Raw genomic sequence first — 23,534 nt, forward strand, 5'->3', positions numbered from 1 at the left:
CAAAAAGGTAAGTATATGGCTGAATTTTCATTATCAGTATAAAAATTCAAAAGATAAAATAACATAGCAGTTGAAACCAAACTGAAAATTGTTTTGTAGTTGGATGTGTGTACTTTCACGTAATAATTTTGCAGTGATCTTCTGCCCATTGTTCCCAACTTGGCCAAGAGTTATCCCCCCTGAAAGAACTATGAAACCTATATCATGGAAACTAATGTCACATAATGTGTAGGATTATTTTCATTATCAACAGGCCGTTTAGAATGAATGTTTTCCTTGTTAATTTTGAGACTTATTTCACATTTGCATCAATGATAATGCTGCCTTATTGGAAGCTTAATTACTACACAATATGATTAGAATTGTTACTTGCCTTTTTTTGCAAAAACTACAAAATGTGCTCATTGTTATTTATTATTATATATTTTGTAACGGTTTGTTTTACTCTTCTTTTGTTTTTAAATGTAGTATTTATTATTAATCTGTTTATGGTACTATGTATCATGTGATGATATGTATATACTGTGGTGGGAATATTGTGCGTATTTGGTGGGAGAGGGGGGGGGGGGGCTGTGTGTATGTGTGCGTGTGTCTGTGTGTGTGTGTGTATGTGTGCATGTGTGTGTGTCATTTTTGTCATGTGTTGAATGTGGCTAATTACTTTGAAACAGCATTCAGTGTAATTTTAATTTATTAATTTCAAAATCATGATGAATAACAGATTTCAAATTGGTAATGATAACTTACAATAGGGTTTACGTAATATATTGTGTCGTTCTTCTTCTTTCTGTTTTGTTTTGTTGGGGGTTTTTGTATGCGAGATGTTTTCTTTATTCTTGAATTTCTTTGTTAATGTTTTTTCTTTAAGTGCTTTTTGGCCTTGAACTACTATGCTTTATACAAAACTTTCAGTATATGTAGCTGGAGTCGAAAGTTGAACAAACTGAATTGTGCTTCGAGTCTGGACGAAATTGTCAAGTCGGACTAAAAGTTTTATAAGCCTTGGCCGTGGCCTATAATATACCACACTCAGCATTAAGCTTATGAAACTTTCTAGATACATGTGTATAAACAACAAAATATTTTAAAACATACATGTAGTCCCTTGTGGAAACCTGTGCCTCAGACCTGCCAAATATCTCACATATACATATAATGCAGAGGTCTCGTGCACTGGTTTCCTTTCTCCTGCACTCTCGCAAGCTTAGCCATGTGTTCTGATGCAGATATGCAAAATCTTTAAAAATCTGGGGCTAATTCACAAAGGTTTCTTGGGCTCTGCTAGACAACAAAGTATCTTCTTTTAGCATTGCACTGTGAGATCGCAAAGTTACGACAGTTTAGTGAATTAGGCCCCTGAATTATTTCCTCAAAATGATGCAATCTCTAGCACGCAAGCTTAGACATGTGAATTCTGATGCAAACTGCTACATCTTTTAAAATAGCTAGACTTCCACATTAATTGTCTAAAATGACCAAATCTCTAGCATACAAGCTTATAAGTTATTGCCAGGGCTGTAGCTAGCAGGGGGGCAGTTGCCCCCCCCCCCCCCCCCAGAAAAAAATCCGGAAAGCATTATAGAAACTTAAAGAAAATTCTCTTCTTAACTTTAAGGAATTTTAGACTATTAACTACTCCGTTGCGCGCCCCCCCCCCCCCAAACAAAAAATCCTAGCTACGTCCCTGATTGCGGTGTGTATTCTGACCCAAAGCTGCAAAATCTCTTTAAAATCTAAACTTCCACATTACATGTATTTCTCTAAAATGACCAAATCTCTAGCACACAAGCTTTAGTCATGTGTATTCTGACACGAACATGCAAAATCTCCTTTAAAAAACTTTTAACTTTCGCATTATTTCCCCACAATGACCCAACCTCTAGATAAATGTTATATACCTCCAGCAAGCAAGATGCATGTAAGAGATCCTTGGCAGGTTCGATACCTCGTGTTTTATTAAAGCGTCCCGACTACACTACAGGGTTCATAGCCTTAAAGACCAAACAAATTCAAAGACTTCTACACAGCGGTCAAAGACAATAGAATGCTATTAAAATACCAAATCAGTCTATTTACGTTGCTGTCCATGGCAAAAAAAAATTGAGCTTTTTTTTACATGCATCATGACAGATTAAACCTTGTAAGTGGAAAATATCAAGTGTATGCAGCTGTAAAAGATATCATTATTGCTTTGGCTATGATTTGTGAGAATTTAAAAACTTTTATTACAATTCAAAGACTTTCAAAGACCTAAAAAAATTTTTTTCAAATTCAAATACTTTAAAGGAATTTAAAGATTGCTATGAACCCGGACTTACCTTTCTCATTTTGAGCTAATACAAACTTGCAGAAACACTTTGGATTTGTCATAATTGATAATTTTAGTAAAAAGTAATTAATGTGCACATTGACGGTAAAACCCCCAAAACAAAATGAAAAACCCACCTGTAAGATTATATTTTACACTGACTGAAAACATGTAAATGATGAATCATTCCAATTTTGTTCTTTTAAAAAGTGAAACTACTTTTTGTGTTTTGTACGAAATTGTATTGTAACATAATTATGTAATCATAATTATGTGATCATAGTTATGATAAATATGATCACATTATTACGATGATTGACACACATTGGTTTCATTATTAGTTTCATGTGCTCTTTACTTTAAATTAGCAACAATTTTTCTCTATGTTGTGTCTTATTGAAATCAAAAGTATATTTTGTCCATCGCCTTTGCTAAAGAAACATTCCAGTCATAAAATCTTTTGAAAACTATTACCTGGCTTAAAACAAAGTTTTAAAATGTAAACTCTGGTTGCTGAGCATTTATCAAAAACTCATTAAATGCTAATAAGCTGAATGGACTCTTTAAAAGCCATATTATTTGAATCTTTTTTAAACTTTATTTTTCAAAGGTCGTACATATTTTAACTTTTGAAATTGAAAGCTTTTCACTTGTAGTTAGCAGGTTAATCATACCAATTTCATTAAACACATTTTCTATGTCTTATAGCCTATCATGTGTTGCGATTTTTCGAAGTTTATTCAAATTTATTCATTAATTTTTTTTTTTTAATTTAAAAAGTTTTGTGATCAATTTATTTATTTATTTATTTATTTCAATAAATATGGACGTACAAATGTTTAACTTTGTTTTGTTTTTTATTTTGCAATTTGTCACCGACGGTTACATTCACCTCCGTGTTGTATGTAAGTCTAGGTTGTTATTTAAAAACATGGTAAGTGATTCATAGGCAATGTGGTTGGCCCCCCACCCCTCTCCATAAAATTCTGGCTACGATTTCACCCTGCCCACTATCGCCCTTACACATGCCAGCGTGGGCGATCCACTCTCGCCTCCCCCCCCCCCCCCCCAAAAAAAAACCCCCACAAAAAACAACAACAACAACAACAAAAAAACCCAACAACAACAAACATGACAGGCGTGCGCTACAACAGCTTGCTCTGAATGTGCACGTAAAACCTTTAGTCTGAACGGACATAGAAAGTGTTAAGAAAAGTATTGACTTAATGTGCGCCACAAGACCGCCCCAGCAGCCATTTACATGCATAAACATGTACAGGTAGTAGAATCGAGTTTTCAGTGTTGACCTTGAAAAGCAAGGCATGTGTTTTGTTTCCTGCTAGCTCGTTCGTTCACTGTTATCTGTAAACACTAGATAACAGTATATCTGTTGTCATTAACGTAAGGTGGATAAACCAAGTACAGTCCGCTACACTCGACAGATTTACGAAACTTTTCCCCACCCCTCGCCAGGCGTTTTATTGTGTTTGTTGAAAGCGTAATCAGGATGGGCTTATTCGGTAAGATTTTTGTTTGTTTCAAAGATAGGCCTAGTTGGTATCACTCCCCCATTAGAGTAATTATCTAAATTGTCCTGTTATTTCTGTCCAGGGTCAGATCACTGGTTACCGGCCTCGGTGGCGTCGTGGTTAGGCCATCGGTCTACTGGCTGGTAGGTACTGGGTTCGGATCCCAGTCGAGGTATGGAATTTTTAATCCAGATACCGAATCCAAACCCTGAGTGAGTGCTCCGCAAGGCTCAATGGATAGGTGTAAACCACTTGCATCGACCAGTGATCGATAACTGGTTTAACAAAGGCCATGATTTGTGTCATCCTGCCTGTGGGAAGCGCAAATAAAAGATCCCTTGCTGCCTGTCGTAAAAAGAGTAGCCGATAGCGGGTTTCCTCTAAAAAAAACAGTCAGAATGACCATAGGTCTCACTACACAGATCACTTCCGGGTAAGAGTTCATTGATGACGGTCCACTATAGTTCGTTATTGTGGCACATGTTATGGTTCACATATTCACTTCTAGGAAATGGTGAAGAATTAAAACAATATGTATGTTTAATGGTAAGCCTTCTGGCTGTATTTTGCCCATGTTATTTTGTAATATTGTGCATCAACCTTTTGGTACATGGGTGACAGCCGGAGTGAATCGGTTAACGAACCACCTGTTCGGACCGGTACTACAGCCAGATGCGGTCATATAGCAAAAAACTGAGACGGAAAAGTTCACAATTTTGGAGTGAATATTAATGCTTATATAATGTATATTCGCAATGGTGTATGTTGTTAGTGCCAACGAGAACCCATTCTATGGGCAATCTTCGCTTGAAGTTGGGCAGTTTAACATGGGTTTCAATGGCAGATGGCATTTGTGTAGTGATACCATATGTTTGACGTCCAATAGCCGATGATAAGATAAAAAAACAAAAACAATGTGCTCTAGTGGCGTCGTTAAATAAAACAAAGTTTAGATCACTGGTTATCCAGAGACCTTACCCGGGATGGACATGCCTGAAATCGTGCTATAGTCTCGTACGCTTAGTAGTGGGGACAGTACCAACTCCAAATTTCCACATTTCCCATCCCCTCCAGTTTAACGAGACGTAGCCCAGTGGTAAAGCGCTCGTATGATGTCCGGTCGGTTTAGGATCGATCCCCGTCAGTGGGACAATTGGGCTATTCTCGCTCCAGCCAGTGCACCACGACTGGTACACCAAAGGCCGTGGTATGTGCTATCCTGTCTATGGGATGATGCATATAAAAGATCCCTTGCTGCTAATCGAAAAGAGTAGCCCATGAAGTGGCGACAGCAGGTTTCCTCTATGAATATCTGTGTGGTCCTTAACCATATGTCCGACGCCCTATAACCGTAAATAAAATGTGTTGAAAGGCGAATTAATATAAAAACGACTCCTTAAATTTTTTGGGGTGTCCATGAAAAAAATCTCTATACGTGTTAGTTTTGGTTATCGACCTCAATAACGCAGTTGTTATGACATGTTGATCATCAGGCTGGAGGCTGGCAGGTATAGGCCTACACCGGTGACGCATCTGTTTACATATACAGTGGCGGATCCGGAAAATCCATTTAGGAGATTGGGGGGGGGGGGGGGCAATGACATGAGGCGGAGTGCCAAGGGAACTTTGAGGGAGGTCTGGAGGGGGGGGATGAAAATTAATATATAATAAAATTATAACTGTCCCCAAATTTGAGTGGGGGGACCCAAGATCCGCCTCTGATATAAAACGATGTTGGTGTTGCATTTTCTTTCTTTGTCAACAGCCATGGAGGGCGGCACCTAGCTTAGTCGGTATAGCTTGTGTGTCCTCTAGCGCTGGCCTGAAGTCGTTGCATTTTAGGATCGAACCTCCTCAGTGGACCCAATCTCTGACTCTTTTTTTTCTTTCCATCACAACCAGTGCCCCAAGACTGGCATACCGCTGTCTAGTCTGTGGGGAAAGTGCATAATCTCTTGCTGCTAATAAGAAAAAATGTAGTGGGTATCCTCTGAAGACTACGATTCAAAATTACCAAATGTTTGACATCCAATAGCCGGTGATTCATGAATCAGTGTGCTCTAGTGGTGTCGTTAAACCCTTTAACTTTGTCAACCATATTGGTAGGCTAACGCGCATCTCATTCGCGATGTATCGCGGGTCATAGGATCGATCCCAGTCGGTGGACCCATTGATCGAGTTTGTTTCCATGCCATCCCATCCAGTATCTCACGACTGGTGTTAACAAAACATGGCATCCTTGTTCTCTGCCGCTAATAAAGCTGGTCCGACCCACGGAACTAACTAACGACCGCCGGTAGTAGGGGTGTATAGTAGGTGGTTACAGGTGCCTCGTAACAATGTCAACAGTAACTACTGAACACTCTCCGAAGTGGTCAGACTAAGCTCACAGCTAAAAGCTGATGGAGAATGACAGGTGTGTGGCACAGATAGCCACAAGAGACAAGCACCTGTCGCGGTTGGAGAGACAAGGACTGGGATGTGGAGGTGGACAGCGAAAGAAGTTGAAAGACAGGAGTTGCCAGATCGGGAAGAAATGAGACGGAATTTAAAGGAGAGAAAGGAAAGGGGACAGTGGGATTAAAAAACCCCAACAAACAAACAAACAAACAAACAAATGCTGTAGGGTAAAGTGATCATGAGTCGGACAAATTCCTTTACCAACATCACTGGCATGAAGGAAGGAAATGTTTTATTTAACGACACACTCAACACATTGTATTTACGGTTATATGGCGTCAGACGTATGGTTAAGGACCACACAGATATTATCGCCACTTCATGGGCTACTCTTTTTGATTAACAGCAAGGAGTCTTATATGCACCATCTCACAGACAGGGTAGTACATACCACGGCCTTTGATATATCAGTCATGGTGCACTGGCTGGAGCGAGAAATAGCCAATGGGCCCACCGACGGGGATCGATCACAGACCGACCGTGCATCGAGCGAGCGCTTTACCACTGGGTTACGTCCCGCCCCTAGATGAGAAATAAGATGCATGAATTCAGTAATTTTACTAACAACTTCACCATTAAACTTCTAAGATAAAACAGATATTATCGCCACTTCATGGGCTACTCTTTTTGATTAACAGCAAGGGGTCTTTTATATGCACCAACTCACAGACAAGGTAGTACATATCACGGACTTTGATATGCCAGTCGTGGTGCACTGGCTGGAATGAGAAATAGCCAAATGGAGCCACCGACCGGGATCGATACCAGACCGACCGCGCGACGAGCGAGCGCTTTACCACTGGGCTACGTCCCCCCCCCCCCAACAAAAACAAACACAAAAAACACCCACACACACTGGCATGAAGATTCGTTTCTACAATCGTCGTGCAGTTGATTATTATTATACTTTTGTGCACAACTACAAGTCTTGTATGCCATTTATTAAATTAATCCATATTTGATTAATAGTGTGGGTATTTGAACAAGATCTGTGAAAATAGGTATGTTAGAGATACACATTGTCCGACTAAAAGAGAATGTGTCCGAGTCACGATCTAATATTGAAAATGTTATATTTTGCACCATATTTCTGTTAATAAAGTGTTTATTTAAAACAAAACATACATGTTACGTACATCTTCAAGCGCGTGTGCAGGAGGGGTGGGGTGTTGATGATGGTAATGTTAAAACATATATACATGTATATATATATATATATATATATATATATATATATATATATATATATATATATATTCCGGGGGATCTTTATTCGATCCCCTGTCTAGAACCTTCGCTCGCCACAGTCTAGATTCATTCATTGCAATAATTTATTTTCGTGCTTATATCCAATTAAGGTTCAAGCACGCTGTCCTGGGTACACACACCTCGGCTATCTGGGCTGTCTGACTAGGACAGTGGGTTAGTTGTTAGTGGTTAGTGAGAGAGAAGAGGGAGTAGTGGTCTTACACCTACCCATTAAGTCGTTACAACTCGCTTTGGGTGGGAGCCGGTACCGGGCTGCGAACCCTGTATCTACCAGCCTTATGTCCGATGGCTTAACCACAACACCATCGAGGCCGGTACAGTCTAGATACGCCCCCCCCCCCCCCCCCCCCCCCCCCCCCCACCGGAGTCCCCTGCACCACTTGCCTGATTGTATATACACCGTTCACAAAAACATTGCTACGTCAGCGCTTGGTTTTATCACATTCTATATCACGTTATTTTGTTTTAGAATGCCAGTTTGATCCTAAAGGATTTGAGGTTACACCTGAAATTCTTGATAACTACAATAAACTGGGCTATGTTGTCATTAGGTAAGAATATTAATTTATTAATTAATTTATTTATTTATCTATCTATCTGTATATTTATTTATTTATCTCTTTATTTTTATATCTTGTATTTTGGTTTTACTATAAACTTTATTTATTTATATACAATTTAATCTATCTATCTTTCTGTCTGTCTGTCTACCTACCTACCTACCTACCTCTCTATTTCTCTATCTCTCTACCTATCTATCTCTCTATCTCTCTATCTATCTATATATTTTTTAATTTTGTATCTGGTTGTAAAGTTACAAACCTATAGTAGGATTAAATAACACGGTATTCAGTTCAGTAACTAAAGTAACGAGTTCGTGATTAAACTACAAATGTAGCTTTATATACGGTATGCTTTATGTTAGTTTATTTACAAGATACGCAGTGTATACAAAATGACCGCAAGGGTGTATACACCTCGAGTTGGAACAGATAAAAAAAGAAAAAAAGAAGGTTTTTGTTTTGTTTAACGACACCACAAGAGCACATTGATTTATTAATCATCGGCTGTTGGATGCCAAACATATGGTCATTCTGACACAGTCAAAGAGAGGAAATCCGCTACATTTTTTCCATCAGTAGCAATGGATCTTTTATATGTACCATCCCACAGACAGGATAGCACATACCACGGCCTTTGATATACCAGCCGTAGTGCACTGGCTGGAACGAGAAATAGCCCAATGGGCCCGCCGACAGGGATCGCCAAACCGACCGCGCATCAAGGGAGCGCTTTACCACTGGGCTACGTCCCGCCCCTGGAATAGACAAAATATGTCAGGCGCGTTACGCCGCGCTTTTGCAAGGGTTGGAGGGTGGTGGTGGTTGGAGTTGAACCCTCCCAGCTGGAAGTGAATTTTCTTTTAAGCCGACAGCCCTAGCTAACACTTAGCGAGGCGCAGTCTAGACCCCCTGCACAATTCCCTGCACACGTACCTGGACACGTAGTACACGATGTTATAGTTATGTCACGTCTTCGTGTAAACTTTAGGGGTGGGGCGTAGCCCAGTGGTAAAGCGTTCGCTTGATGCGCGGTGGGTCTAGGATCGATCCCCGTCAGTGGATTTATTGGGCTATTTCTCGTTCCAGACAGTGCTCCATAACTGGTGTCACAAAGGCCGTGGTATGTACTATCCTGTCTGTGGGATGGTGCATATAAAAGATCCCTTGCTGCTAATCGAAAAGAGTAGCCCATGAAGTGGTGACAGCAGGTTTCCTCTCTCAATATCTGTGTGGTCCTTAATCATATATCTGACGCCATATAACCGTACATAAAATGTGTTGAGTGCATTGTTAAATAAAACATCCTTCCTTCGTATAAACTTACCCTGGGCTGATTTGCTTGTATAGAGATATGACATAGATTCAAATATATATACATTAAGCTGACATAACTGGGTTAGAATTGTGAATATTGTAAACAGTCAAGATCCGAATGTATGTGCATAAATTCGTACAGTTTTTGGGTAGTTGAAAATTGTTAAAATATTAATCTATGATTCTAATTTATGTTTTTACTTCACATGGGTATATCGTACAGGTTCATTGTCACTGAAGTCAGATCTTACTGTTCGCCCGGCCATGTAAGTCTCCGTTACTTGGTTGATCTGAGCAATGCCAATATTATCCAGGATTTAAACTGGACCTAAACTATTATTAGCAACTTTTTTAGTGGTCAGAACATTCTGCCGGCAAATTCAAGATTAAGTTAGCCAAATAACCATTTTTGCTTGTATGGTAAAGGACATGTGAATTTCCAATGACCTTTTTGGAAAGTTAGCAATCAAATTCATCTTGTTATTTGCATTTGATGATTTAATAACAAAACGACATCTTAAAGGTATATACCCTAGTTTTAAACACTAAGTCATATTTTTGACTATTAGAGCCCTTTTTGGATAACTGAAATCATACTTTACTTAGATTTTATTGTTTAGATTATCAATTTCCGTACATTCGAAGTGTTTTTGGTCATCCTGGCGTTTTTAATATCACAAAATGCATTTCTCATATTTTTAAAAACGCACATGCGTCCGAGAAGTAACAAGTATGGAGTCGAGTTTTGGTCTATTTTTAGAGGATATTTCACCATTTCAAAGTCACAGACTCATGTTTCACTCAGTTGTAACTTTATCCAAATGTGTTACAGGTTTTTAGACTAACTAAATTTAGTGTTAATGTTCACGGGTTGAAACTAGGGTGTGTCCCTTTAAACCTTCGTCATCTCGTAATCAGATGATAAGAATATTCGACCAGGCAAAACCAGCTTGAGAAATTCGGAATATTTTTTTCGCCATGAAATGTCACCTGTATACAAAATGTCGTTGGCTTATGTCAGATCCATTAGTGGAGATTTTATTTTGCGGACAGGTAACATCTTATTTCAGAGTGAAGTAGGTTATGCTCACATCTGATAACCAAAAACCTGGATTAATGTGTGTACTTACAGAGGCTTATTTGACAGTGAAGACTTGGAAAACATAAAGAAGGTGGTCGAAGGATCTGACGCCCTTGTGAAGCATGCCTACACTGTGAGTAACGACGAATATTGTGTATGTGTAATACACGAACTTCAACATGGCGACCACATTGTAAGAAATTTAATAACAATATTGAAGTATCTTGTTAAAGCGTTGGATCATTACTAATGTTGGTATTTATGGAAGATATGTACAATATATAGGGAAAATGGGCAAGCCTGAAACTAGGGGCACTGCATATATATATATATATATATATATATATATATATATATATATATATATATATATATACATACATGTATATATATATATTTTTTTTTTTTTTTTGAAAAACGAGTGCTAAAAATGTTAGGAAGTACATTCACATCATTTGGTTTTGAATTACATAACATTATTCCAAAATCCGTAAGTACGATGCATTTGCTTTAGTCTTTTTCATTACATATTTTACAACTTTATTATTCCTTTAAAAAAACATTTTCTGTTTTGTGATGTTAAAAAAAGTTTGACTTTTGAAGTTGATTAGCGGGAAAAGTATGGTCAAATTTTTATTTATATCTTTCTTTTAACATGGCGTGTGATACAAAACGTGATGTTAACAAACAAAAAATGCTATACCAATGAAAACCTACGCAACATCTACTGTAGGCTACATACTGAAAAACAATAGTTGATTGGCCCACCATCTTCTTTTCTGACAACCCATAGTCTTGTTACAGGATGAAATACACTTCTTTATTTCTGAGTGTAATATTTGCTCCCAACATGTCGAGATTTCTTTTTTAAAGCATGACTGCTATGACGTTTTCAGAAAGACAGTCCCATATTGAACTGGCCATAGGGTTACATTTGAGGGACATAAAAAAAGAAGAAATTTCGAAACGTTGGGGTCAAAAAAGAACACTCGAAAGAATAAAGAAGTGATTTCTATCCTAGAAAAAAACAGTACTGTGTGAAATGAAAATGTTGCAATAATCGACCACAGTTGGTCGCACGCACGGTAGATTGTTGTAGTCCTACCATTTTTGATATTACGTGTTGCATCACGTGCCATTTTAAAAATAAGCCATTATCAAAACGAACATTTCACCATTCTATATAAAACAGAATAAACTGATTTTGTGACTTTTTGTTCTGCTTAGCATATATTTTCTTCAGGGATGATAACATATGCAATAAAGTGACACTGTTGTGTTTCAGAGAGGGACGATTAGTGACCACCCGGCCACCCTGGCTCTCTGGAATCAACCCGGTAATGACGTCACTGGCATGGTTGCAAGATGTGAAAAGGTTGTGGGAATAAGCGAAAAGGTGTGTCCGTTTGTACTGTTTATATTTGACTTTGACAGCACCTCACAAAAGTGTGGGGTTTTTTTTTTTTGGGGGGGGGGGGGGTTGTGGGGGGTTTTGGGTGGGTTTTTTTCAATTGGTTTAGATTAAGAGGACCGGTCGTATAACACTTAAATCAGCACAAACAACCCTGCATTAATTGTTTTTAAAAATCTATATCTAGATACCACCCACATAATAATTAAAACAATTTGACAGGACATGTATTTGCTTAGCTTTCTAACAAACAGAACAAACATAACATAATTATAAAGGAAATGATTTCTGCATAATTGGCTCGTATAGATTGTGACACTGACTTATATCATTTTGTATTTGATGTCTCTGCATTTCACTTATTGATAAAGTGTGCTGATTTAGCTTCTAGGCGGAGAAGTGTATCATTACCACAGTAAACTCATCATGAAGAACGCCAACACGGGAGGGAAGCACATATGGCATCAAGATTACGGGTAGTTATCAAATTAATTCTTATATAGAATTTCTATTATTGTAGCTATATTAAAGTTTATTTTGTTTAACGACACCACTAGAGCACAATGACTATACTAAAGATACCCATATCTTAAGAGGTGGAAATGGAGGACCAGGAAGCTGCCAGTAGTTTTATGGGGGGGGGGGGGGGGAGAGGAAGGCTGGCCCCAATAATATTATTACGTTTTAAGTTTTTATAATTAATAGTAAGTGCCAGTATTTCAAGAGCTGTTTTTGCATATATGCATATGTAGATATATGTTGTACAATTAATGAACCATGCAAACTACTTCCTCCCTCCCCTCCCCCCCCCCCCCCGGTATATAATTTGTTCCGCCACCTGTTCATCTTAACTTCGGCGAAATCCATTTCTTTGTACAAATCGGCTGTTTCCTTGTGGATACACCTGACCGTATAACGGTCGGTCCTAAATTATTATTCTTTTCTGATCACAAGTAGTTCATGATCATGTACAACCACGACACTAAAATTCTCGATAGACCAAGATGTCAAAGCTTCGTGCAATGGAATACACACCTACCGTCTGAGCAAGAGGGAAATTAATATTTATTCCACGACACCCAGGAGGCGGATCCAGAATTTTTTAAAAGAGGGAAGGTATCACACAATTCTAAAAATGACAAGACCGAGTTTGCTGATGTCAAATGTGCCAAGCTCCCGAAGACAGTGAGAGCTATACGGGGTTGTGGAAATCTGAAGGCCCCGGATTTTTTTTTTAATAAAGATGCACAAAGACGCGTTTTCGTGGCAGTTTAGTGTTGTTTTGCTTACTGTTCTGTTTGGAACATTTTGTCTGATAATAATTTGTGGTGTTGGAATATACTATTATATGTCGTCGTATGACCGGTTACGAATATGTCCATTTACTATATTTTGTGGATGATGAATTTCAAGAACAAAACAAAAAAGTAATTAAAAAGGGAACTTCAAACCGAATCCGCCAATCACACCTCAACGCATCATTTTAAACTATGGTTATATCGCCACAGAGAGAGAGAGAGAGAGAGAGAGAGAGAGAGAGAGAGAGAGAGAGAGAGAGAGAGAGAGAGAGAGAGAGAGAGAGAGAGAGAGAGAGAGAGAGAGGGGATGGGAGGGGGGAGAGACAGACAGGGATATATATATATATATATATATATATACACACACATACAAACACACACACACACACACACACGTGCATACAGAGAGAGACAGAACGATAGAGATAGAGAGAGGACAAGAAAGAGATAGAGGAAGAAATAAATGGTATGGTCAGGTCAGTGTTTAACGTGCACATTCAGAGCAAGCTGTTGTAGCGCACGCCTGTCCTGGGCACAAGTGGCGGCCGCGGCCGTCTCCTTCGTCCAGGACAGGAAAGGGGTGGGGTGGGTTGGAGGGAGGACCGCCTGTTCTGGCAGGTGTAAGGGAGCACCAGCAATCCGACCGGGTCCGGTAACAGGCGGAGGGCGGAGGAAGAAATGAAGCATAGGGTTCTTTTATCAGCACTTTCCCATAAACAGTACGTTTGCCTTGAGTATGACGCTTCGGGCAATTTCTCAATGTATCCTTCCCCAAAAGGTCCACTGATTATATATAACACATATGCCCCTATAGGCCTATCACATACATGTATATCTTTCAGTTACTGGTACCAATATGGATGCCTGAAGCCGGATATGTTGACGATGTTCATAGCCTATGACAAATGTACAAAAGAAAACGGCTGTCTAGAGGTAAGATTTTTTATTTTTTTTATCCAGTTTGCTCAAAACATAATAGTAATACACAAAATCGTTCTTAAAAGAAAGTCTTTTTCTTCTACATTCAAGAATATATGCATGCATTTGTTCCCACCGAAGAACAATTAATCTAAAAAGTGACCTCATCAGTTAAAAGGGGCGAGACGTTGCCCATTGGTAAAGCGCTCGCTTGATGCGCGGTCGGTTTGGGATCGATCCCCGTCAGTGGGCCCATTGGACTATTTCTTGCTCCAGCCAGTGCACCACGACTGGTACATCAAAGGCCGTGGTATGTGTTATCCTGTCTATGGTATGGTGCATATAAAAGATCCTTGCTGCTAAACGAAAAGAGTAGCCCATGAAGTGGCGACAGTGGGTTTCCTCTCTTAATATCTGTGTGGTCCTTAACCATATGTCTGACGCTATATAGCCGTAAATAAAATGTGTTGAGTGCGTCGTTAAATAAAATATTTCTTTCTTTCTTTCTTTGTTCCCACCTAAGAACAATTAATATAAAAAGTTACCTCATTAGTTAACACCTGATCCTTTTCTCTTTTTTGTTTACCTGAAGAAGAGCCTATTTTTATTTAGTGTTCTCTGATTTTTTTTTCTGAACCTAACCCCATTTTAAGGCTAGTGGCTTGCATATACGTGTGTACATGTCCTTTTTAGTTTAAAAGTGGGTTTTTTTCCTACATGAAGAGATTATATACTATTGTGCTCTTATTAAAAAAAAATTAATGTACCCCACCTCTTTTTAAAAGCAAAACATCGTAAGCCTAGTTTTGCACATAAACGTAAATCTACGACTAAAACACAATTCTTATTACTATCATAGTACAAGAAATATAGTTTTATGTACACATATTTCATTTTCTTTTGTAATTAAAATGCTCCCAACTTCCGTAATGGTGCAATTTTCCGTGTGACATAGATGTCAAACACATGCAAATGTATGCCCGGTATAACTGCTAGTCGCAGACGTAAGTTTACGATGTTTGGTGAAATTGGCCCCTGGTGCTTATAAAACTTTTAGGGCCGAGTTCATATGTCTGGGTTATCGGTGGGTTTTGGAAACATATGGTTTAAACCTAGGTTAACCCGGAGTCATGTTTACTGTGCATTTCACTTGTCTGGCTTTCAGTAACCCTAGTTTAACACTGGGTTGCAATTGTATTGCTTGTTTAAACCTGCCCTTGAGGTCGTTTTTCGCTGGGTTTGCTCAAAGTAACTTTTCTTCATGGATAATTTCGGCAGCAAAATTCTGTTTTACGTCAGTATCGCAGAGCCATGAAATGTGAACGTATTTTCAGAGACCATTTGAACCCACTACAGAATTGAATAAAGGGCGAGGGGTCGGGGTGTTCGAACCCCATCCCCTTTAGTCAAGATGCCCGTTTGTCCTTTTTTTTAGCACGACTGTATAATTAGATCCACCCCTTGACGCAACAATTATTTACCATGTTCGTGGCGAATGAACAACAAAGTGCCTGGGATATATAGAGAACAATAAACGAGATACCAGTTATTATCGAATTTAAGTTTTAGTCGTCACAAATGAAAATTATTTCACTCGGGACATAAATTTGATAATAAATGATACCGAATTTGTTATTCTATTTATTACCCCAGCTATGTTTTCTCTAAACACCTTTATTGTAGACGCACATGCATGTGCATCTAAGCTATAGAAACGATGGAAACCACTTTACACTGTTCTCAATCTAACTAAAATTAGCTCCACTATTACATGTGGATCTAACAGCAGCCAGTTGGAGCTCATGTCCACCAATCAAAACCTTACTTGCAGAATCATGCCAGTGATTTGAAATTAATTTAAAAACATTCCGAATTATCCTGAGGGTATACGACATGTGAATTACGAATGCCACATGTAATAGTGGAGCTAATTTTAATTAGATTGAACTGTTCTGAGTGTTTCTATAACTTTGTATTTCAATCACGTTCACAGATAATTTTCGAAAACAAAAGGTATCTTTATTCTGCTAAAAATATATACAATGAATTGCATTAAAGCGGCAGTATCAGGAATATGTTTTATTATTTAAGCATATAGAACAGAAAATCCAATTACGTTTGGTGCATATAATATTATGACGCCGCACTCCGCATTGGTTTCATTACGCTGGCTTATCCAGGTCAAAAACAAAGCCGGTATTTCGAAAGTGGGACACTTTTGATGGGCTTCTACTGATCTCGGTTTTCATTGGCTTTTCACAAGTGTGGAATTCCCCAACAAGAGATCACGTGAGATTTCGCAATTTTTGAACAAATTTAACTGTCTTGATTGAGGGGTCGTCTCATATCTCCAAAACATAGTTATATCCATAGAGGTATGGTACAACGCCTTTCCAGGGGTCGGTGGGTGGGGGATTTGCCTTGAAATTTTGACAGTGGCCAGCTGTTGGCCATCTTGATAAATCAAGGCTAATATTCGTTCCTCGAATACGAGGAACGAATATTAGCCATGATTTATGAAGATGGCTGTTGGCATACGCGTTACATGAAAGGGGGTGTTACTAATTACGTAACGCTCTAGGGGTAGAGGAAGAGGGTACAGTGTTCGATTTACGTAACATTTTTCAAGACTATATGTTATTTTTATTCATTACTTAGATCTAAAAAGGTGTTTTTTGGAAATGCGCGGTCAATCTAGGATCGATCCCCATCGGCGGGTATATAAAAGACCATGGTATGTGATATCCTGTCTGTGGGATGGTACATATAAACGATCCCTTGTTAAAAACAAATGTAGTGGGTTTCCAAGGCGCGTGTGCAGGGATTTCAACGGGGTTGGAGTTATAGACTGTGTTGAGCGAAGTTTATATGGGGCCATGCTCCCCCAGAAAATACATTTCAATTTTTTTTAAGCTTGGGCAAGTAAGGGTTTCGACATCCAATACCCTCCCCCTGCACATGCACCCGATTCATCTCTAAGATTATATGTCAAAATTACCAAATGTTAGACATCCAACAGCAGATGGAAGGAAGGATAGGATATTTTAACACATTTTATTTACGGTTGTATGGCGTCGGATGATTATTAAATCAATATGCTCTAACTTTGATATCGTTAAACAACCCCCCCTAACTTTACCCTTTCCAAACGAAAGAATATTTATTTGAATTTATTGATTTTAACTCGTAAAATTAAGAAGTGAAAACGTTCATTGTCTGCTTTAGTATATTTTATTTTAAAATATATATACATGATTAATGTGTTACTAGTATACAAACTAAACTTTGAAAGTTCTACTAACACTTTATAAAATATTAATTCTGAAATAGGAAGGTACGATTGTCGATAATACGTTGTCGAGATCAAACCGGTTTTAACGAAAGACTCTAGTACCGTATCCTCAACCGAACGTTCTTCGTACAGCGCTAGATTTCTCTTTTAATTTTTTGAGACGAACCCTACAATTTGAAATCGGCAAACGCACGTGTTAACTGAAACTGACAACAGGCTGTCGTTTGTGCTTTGCCGAGCTATGGCGGCACAGGCGACGAATCAAGCGTATACTTTTGACGATCTTCGTTCATAGCGAACACACACGAGGTTTTTTTTAAAGTGCATTTGAGCTTGTATTTCATATTTGTACATGATGTTATAATATGGTAACCAGAGAATGTAACTTTAAAATAACATTTTGTTATAAATTTAACACTAAAACAGTCGTGAACGCAAACTCTTTAAAGGGACATTCCTGAGTTTGCTGCACTGTAAGATGTTTCCGACTAATAAAATATTTCTACGATTAAACTTACATATTAAACATAGTTTCTTATTTAGAATATCAGTGTCTGTATATTCAATGTGTTTCTGGTCGTCTTAATATTTGTAAGAAGCCCAAACTAGATTTTGTTTTCAAATAATTTCGTATTTTAGGAAATAAAATGAAATTTAACCTAGTACAAATATTAGAACTATCAGAAACACATTTAATATACAGTCACTAATATTTTATGCAGAAAAATATATTTGATATGTAATTACAATCGTTTAAAAGTATCTGTTAGTCGATAACATCTTAAAAATTGCATAGTTTCTTATTTAGAATATCAGCGTCTGTATATTCAATGTGTTTCTGGTCGTCTTAATATTTGTAAGAAGCCCAAACTGGATTTTGTTTTCAAATAATTTCGTATTTTAGGAAATAAAATGAAATTTAACCTAGTACAAATATTAGAACTATCAGAAACACATTTAATATACAGTCACTAATATTTTATGCAGAAAAATATATTTGATATGTAATTACAATCGATAAAAAGTATCTGTTAGTCGATAACATCTTAAAAATTGCAGCAAACTCAGGAATGTCCTTTTAATAAAGGGGGAAAAAGGAGATATAGGCCCACAGGTTTGAAAATTTGACCAAAAGTTGCCTCTCTGCCCTCAGGCGTACTCGTCCCATCTTTTTATTTTATTTTATATTTTTAGAATTAAAGGGAAATACCAATAAGAACGTTTATTGATATTTACATTATTACAACAGCTATGTAGGGTTTTGTACGCATTTAACATGGATTATAACTAATATTGTGAGTAAAATGATGGAAATACTTGGTGAAACGTTTTCAGGCCAGCTCATTTTGTCAACACATCTCCATAATTTTTGCCCGAATACGAAGGTTTGCTCCAGGCTGTGGAGGGAAGAGGTAGCTAAGCCCCCATCTAGCGTGCGAATGCTAATAATATACCGGTAAGGAGGTATCAGCTACAAAGTGATGAAGTGTAAGCTATCCCTCGCGTATGTCCCTTTCCAGATCTCCGGGTAACCCATGTAAAAAGCGTTGTTTTGTAAACACAGGTAAAACACACACATATGTAGGTCTTGGTCAAGTGTTTTCGGCGTTTTACGTAAACCAGTGTTAAACCTAGGTTTTGATATAACCCGGTGTTACAAAACCCAGACATATGAAATCGGCCCTTAGAGTCTTAGACTAGAGACTCTAATAGAGTCTGAGATACTAATGGCATGACAACGCCATACAAATTATATGCGTGTGACGTCATTAGAGATTGAGTCTGGACTCTTAAAAAGTTTTATAAGCACGGGCCCTGGTGTGTGTGTGTGTGTGTGTGTGTGTGTGTTCGCGCACGTGCGCGCGCGCGTGTGTGTGTTTCTTTAGTTAAAAAACAAAAAACATTTACTCTGAGTTCCATAAGTGTTTGTGTTTATTAATGTCTTGTTAATATTTTAAATCCATTTTGACAGTCTATTTACCGAAAAATAAAGAAAGAAATGTTTTATTTAACGATGTACTCAGAACATTTTATTTACGGTTTTTTGGCGTCAGACATATGGTTAAGAACCACACATATATTGAGTGAGAAAACCCGCTGTTGCCACTTCATGGGCTACTCTTTTTGATTAGCAGCAAGTGATCTTTTATATGTACCATCCCATAGACATGATAGTACATACCACGGCCTTTGATACACCAGTCATGGTGCACTGGCTGGAACGAGAAATAGCCCAATGGGCAACCGACGGGGATCGATCCCACACCGACCGCGCATCGAGCGAGTCTATTTACTGAAGTATGTGCAAATATTCGCATTTCTTTTGTTGTTCAGTATACTTTTGCCTGCATCTATTATCTCCGTGTTTGTTATTTGCACACAGATACTGGTTGGCTCGCACCAGTATGGCAGAGTGGATCACTTGATGATCAGCGGGCAGCAAGGAGCGGATCCAAAGCGTGTTGGTCATATCGCAAAACACACAGAGAGCCAGTTTGTGGAACTTAATCCAGGTTGGTAATCCGTGTATGGAGGCTTGAATTTTAAGATGATGCTAATGATACATTATATTTTTATGATTATATATCCTAGCTATTACGGCTCAGAAATGATGATGATAATGATAATAATGATGGTGGTGATGATGATGATGATGATGATACATTATATTTTTGTGCTTATATATCCTAGCTGTTAAGTCTAATAAAATAATGATGATGTTAGTAGTGATGATGATGATGATTTTGATGTTGGCGGTGATGATGATGATGATGATAATACATTACATTATGTACTTATATGTATTAATATGTATTAAGACTCCAAAAATGTATTAAGATGATAATGATGATGATGACATATTATAGTTTGTGCTTATATATCCTAGCTTTTAAAACTCAGAAAATGATGATGGTGATGATGGTGATGATGATAATGATGTGATTCATAGCACATACTTTCTATTTGGCTACAGGTGACGCACTGTTTTTCCACTGCAATGTACTACACCAGAGTCAGCCCAACACGAGTCCAAACCGACGATGGGCTTTGATCAGTGCCTACAACAGGGCATCGAACAGCCCAGTCATCGAGTCAGCTCACCCACAATACACTCCATTAGAGAAGGTAACGAATTTCAATACTCACAATACACTCCATTAGAGAAGGTAACGAATTTCAATACTCACAATACACTCCATTAGAGAAGGTAGCGAATTTCAATACCCACAATACACTCCATTAGAGAAGGTAACGAATTTCAATACCCACAATACACTCCATTAGAGAAGGTAACGAATTTCAGTACTCAATGGGGCGGAATGTAGCCCAGTGGTAAAGCACTCACTTGATGTGCGGTCGGTTTAGGATCGATCCCCGGCGGTGGCCCCATTGAACTATTTCTCATTCCAGCCAGTGCTCCACAACTGGTGTAACAAAGGCCGTGGCATGTACTACCCTGTCTGTGGGATGGTGCATATAAAATATCCCTTGCTGCTAACTGAAAAGAGTAGCCCATGAAGTGGTGACAGCGGGTTTCCTCTCTCTATATATGTGTGGTCTTTAACCATATGTCTGACGCGATATAACCATAAATAAAATGTGTTGAGTGCGTTATTAAATAAAATATTTCTTCTTCAATACTCACAATACACTCCATTCTAGAAGGTAACGAATTTTGATACAATACACTCCATTACAGAAGGTAACACATTTCGAATCTTACCTATACCGGATATTTACAAGAAATGAAAATGTCACGGTTATTCATATAAAAACTTTGGATGCATTGTTGTCATCATTTGGTAAACCAAATATGAAAGTCAGTATATATATAAAATTATTAAATAAATTAAGATTTTGTTTTTAAAAATAACATTATATACATGTAATTAAATTGTTTTGAACCTGTGAAAATACCAGGTTGTTTTCAACCCAAATAACAAAATAACAAACCTTGATAGACGACGTTTGCAGTTAACTCTCTCTTGATGTGAATTATGAACTGTCTGTATTGCTGTCTTTAAAGTTTTCTCTTTTTCTCTCTATGTCTGTCTATCTCTGTATTTCTGTCTGTCTGTCTCCATCTCCTTCTCTCCCTCTCCCTCTCCCTCTCCCTCTCTCTCTCTCTCTCCTCTCTCTCTCTCTCTCTCTCTCTCTCTCTCTCTCTCTCTCTCTCTCTCTCTCTCTCTCTCTCTCTCTCTCTCTCTCTCTCTCTCTCTCTCTCTCTCTCTCTCTCTCTCTCTCTCTCTCTCTTTTCTGAAGCTGATCATGAATAACCTTAGTGTAATAGTTTGCAGTAAATTCGCCAGTTCCTAGTAATCTGTGTTTGACACCCTGTGAAAAAGACTGGTTCACCTTCGTCTTTTTCTTTTTCAGGTTCCAGATTCCTGTGTCAAAGAGTGCAAGAATTACACAGATATGAGTGGCAAGGCATTCTTCAAGCCCACTTCAAATAACCTCTTTCAGCCGATCAACACTAAGTAACCACTGAGAAAACTGGACCAATTATGCCTTTGATATTATATGGCCATTTAATTATCTATCACATATTTTTCTTTAGAAACGTTAAATCATATGACGTTTCTACCGATATGTACACAGGCAGCAGTATGAGACAGATTAATATTGTGACAGTTTATTTTGTTTTTCGTAAATATGTACATTAACGCATGTTCATGGTATGTACATTTTGTGAACGACCATTGGTATCTGCTAAAAATAAATAAACAAATAAATTTAAAAATAAAAAAAAAAAAATAAATATATATACAACTGGCCATTTACTTTGCTGATGTCGTCTGGAAAAATGCATCTCACTATCGGTATTATTGATATGAAAAGTTTGTTTTGTTTAACGATATCACTAGAGCACATTGATTTATTAATCATCGGCTATTGCATGTTAAACATTTGGTAATTTTGACATACAGTCTAGGAGAGGAAATACGCTACATTTGTTCATTAGTAGCAAGGGATCTTTTATATGCACCGTCCCACAGACATGCTAGCACATACCACTGCCTTTGATATATCAGTTGTGGTGCACTGGCTGGAACGAGAAATAGCCCAATGGGCTGACCGACGGGGATTGATCCCAGACCAACCGCGCATCAAGCGAGCGCTTTAATACTGGGCTACGTCCCACCCCTTTAATAATATAAAGTTACAGTTACGGCGAAAGCAGAGTTTCTTGTTGCTAGACATCAAACATTACAGACCAGTAGGAAGCTCACAATTATTGGAAAGGTCTTTTTCGACTCCACCATGAATGGGGGGTGCGAGATAATGCCTCCACCCATATATGTTTTTTAATCGATGTTTTTTGCTGCATTCTGGGGCAGTTTGAAGCAAAAATGTATGTTTCGATGACAGTGTACGGCGATATTATATTTTGAGCAGGATTAACGACACCATGCAGTGTTTTCAGGCCAAATAAGAACTTATCACATCCTACGGCCTTGTAGTAGTATTACGTGCCTAACGTTCTGCCAGGCATACTATCATAAGCGTACGAGACGGGGGGGGGGGGGGGGGGGGGGGAGACACAGGAGACACCTGCCCCCTAGTACTGGAGCAAAACCTCAAAATTAGTTGTAATCCATGTAAAAATGCATAGTGATTAGTTTGCAACCCTATATAGCTGTTTGGTAGTAATGCTAATAAGAATAAATGCAGTTATCCAGATTCGGGTATTTTTGTTTAATTCGGGCAAAAGCCAGCCTGCCCCACTACAAAAATGGGAGCCCGTACGTCTATGCTGCCTATATATGTATAATGTTTGAACTTTGATGTAGTATGATATCATGTGCCATGGGCGTACATAGGGGGGGGGGGGGGGTGTCGACCGAACACACACACACCCGAAATCGCTTTTTTAATAATTTAATATATCTGACATTGATATCTGACATTATTATATTTACTCAACATAGAAATATATGCCCAATATCTCTGCAATCTATTTTGGAACCCCCCTTTTCAAAACTCAACATAGAAATATATGCCCAATATCTCTGCAATCTATTTTGGAACCCCCCTTTTCAAAATCCTCTGTACGCCCGTGTGTGCACTACATGGTTGTTAGTAACAA

At 38.3% G+C, this 23,534-nt stretch overlaps 1 protein-coding gene across 1 annotated transcript; it reads left to right on the top strand.

Annotated features, from left to right (window-relative positions):
• The first annotated feature begins 3,583 nt into the window (after positions 1 to 3,583).
• LOC121384225 (L-proline trans-4-hydroxylase-like) lies at positions 3,584 to 22,399 on the top strand. The gene is made up of 9 exons (XM_041514511.1): positions 3,584 to 3,828; positions 8,036 to 8,117; positions 10,576 to 10,657; positions 11,810 to 11,920; positions 12,320 to 12,411; positions 14,076 to 14,166; positions 19,827 to 19,956; positions 20,418 to 20,569; positions 21,821 to 22,399. The coding sequence occupies exons 1-9, from the start codon at positions 3,816 to 3,818 to the stop codon at positions 21,926 to 21,928; spliced, it is 861 nt and encodes a 286-aa protein (XP_041370445.1). The 5' UTR covers positions 3,584 to 3,815; the 3' UTR covers positions 21,929 to 22,399.
• The last annotated feature ends 1,135 nt before the right edge of the window (positions 22,400 to 23,534 follow it).

The sequence above is a fragment of the Gigantopelta aegis genome, chromosome 10 (assembly GCF_016097555.1).
Source record: "Gigantopelta aegis isolate Gae_Host chromosome 10, Gae_host_genome, whole genome shotgun sequence".
NCBI classification, from domain to species: domain Eukaryota; kingdom Metazoa; phylum Mollusca; class Gastropoda; order Neomphalida; family Peltospiridae; genus Gigantopelta; species Gigantopelta aegis.

Coding starts and splice junctions, on each gene's coding strand:
- LOC121384225 (XM_041514511.1), top strand. Junction 8,118..10,575: donor CTGGGCTATGTTGTCATTAG/GTAAGAATATTA, acceptor GTGTACTTACAG/AGGCTTATTTGACAGTGAAG. Junction 14,167..19,826: donor AAGAAAACGGCTGTCTAGAG/GTAAGATTTTTT, acceptor ATTTGCACACAG/ATACTGGTTGGCTCGCACCA.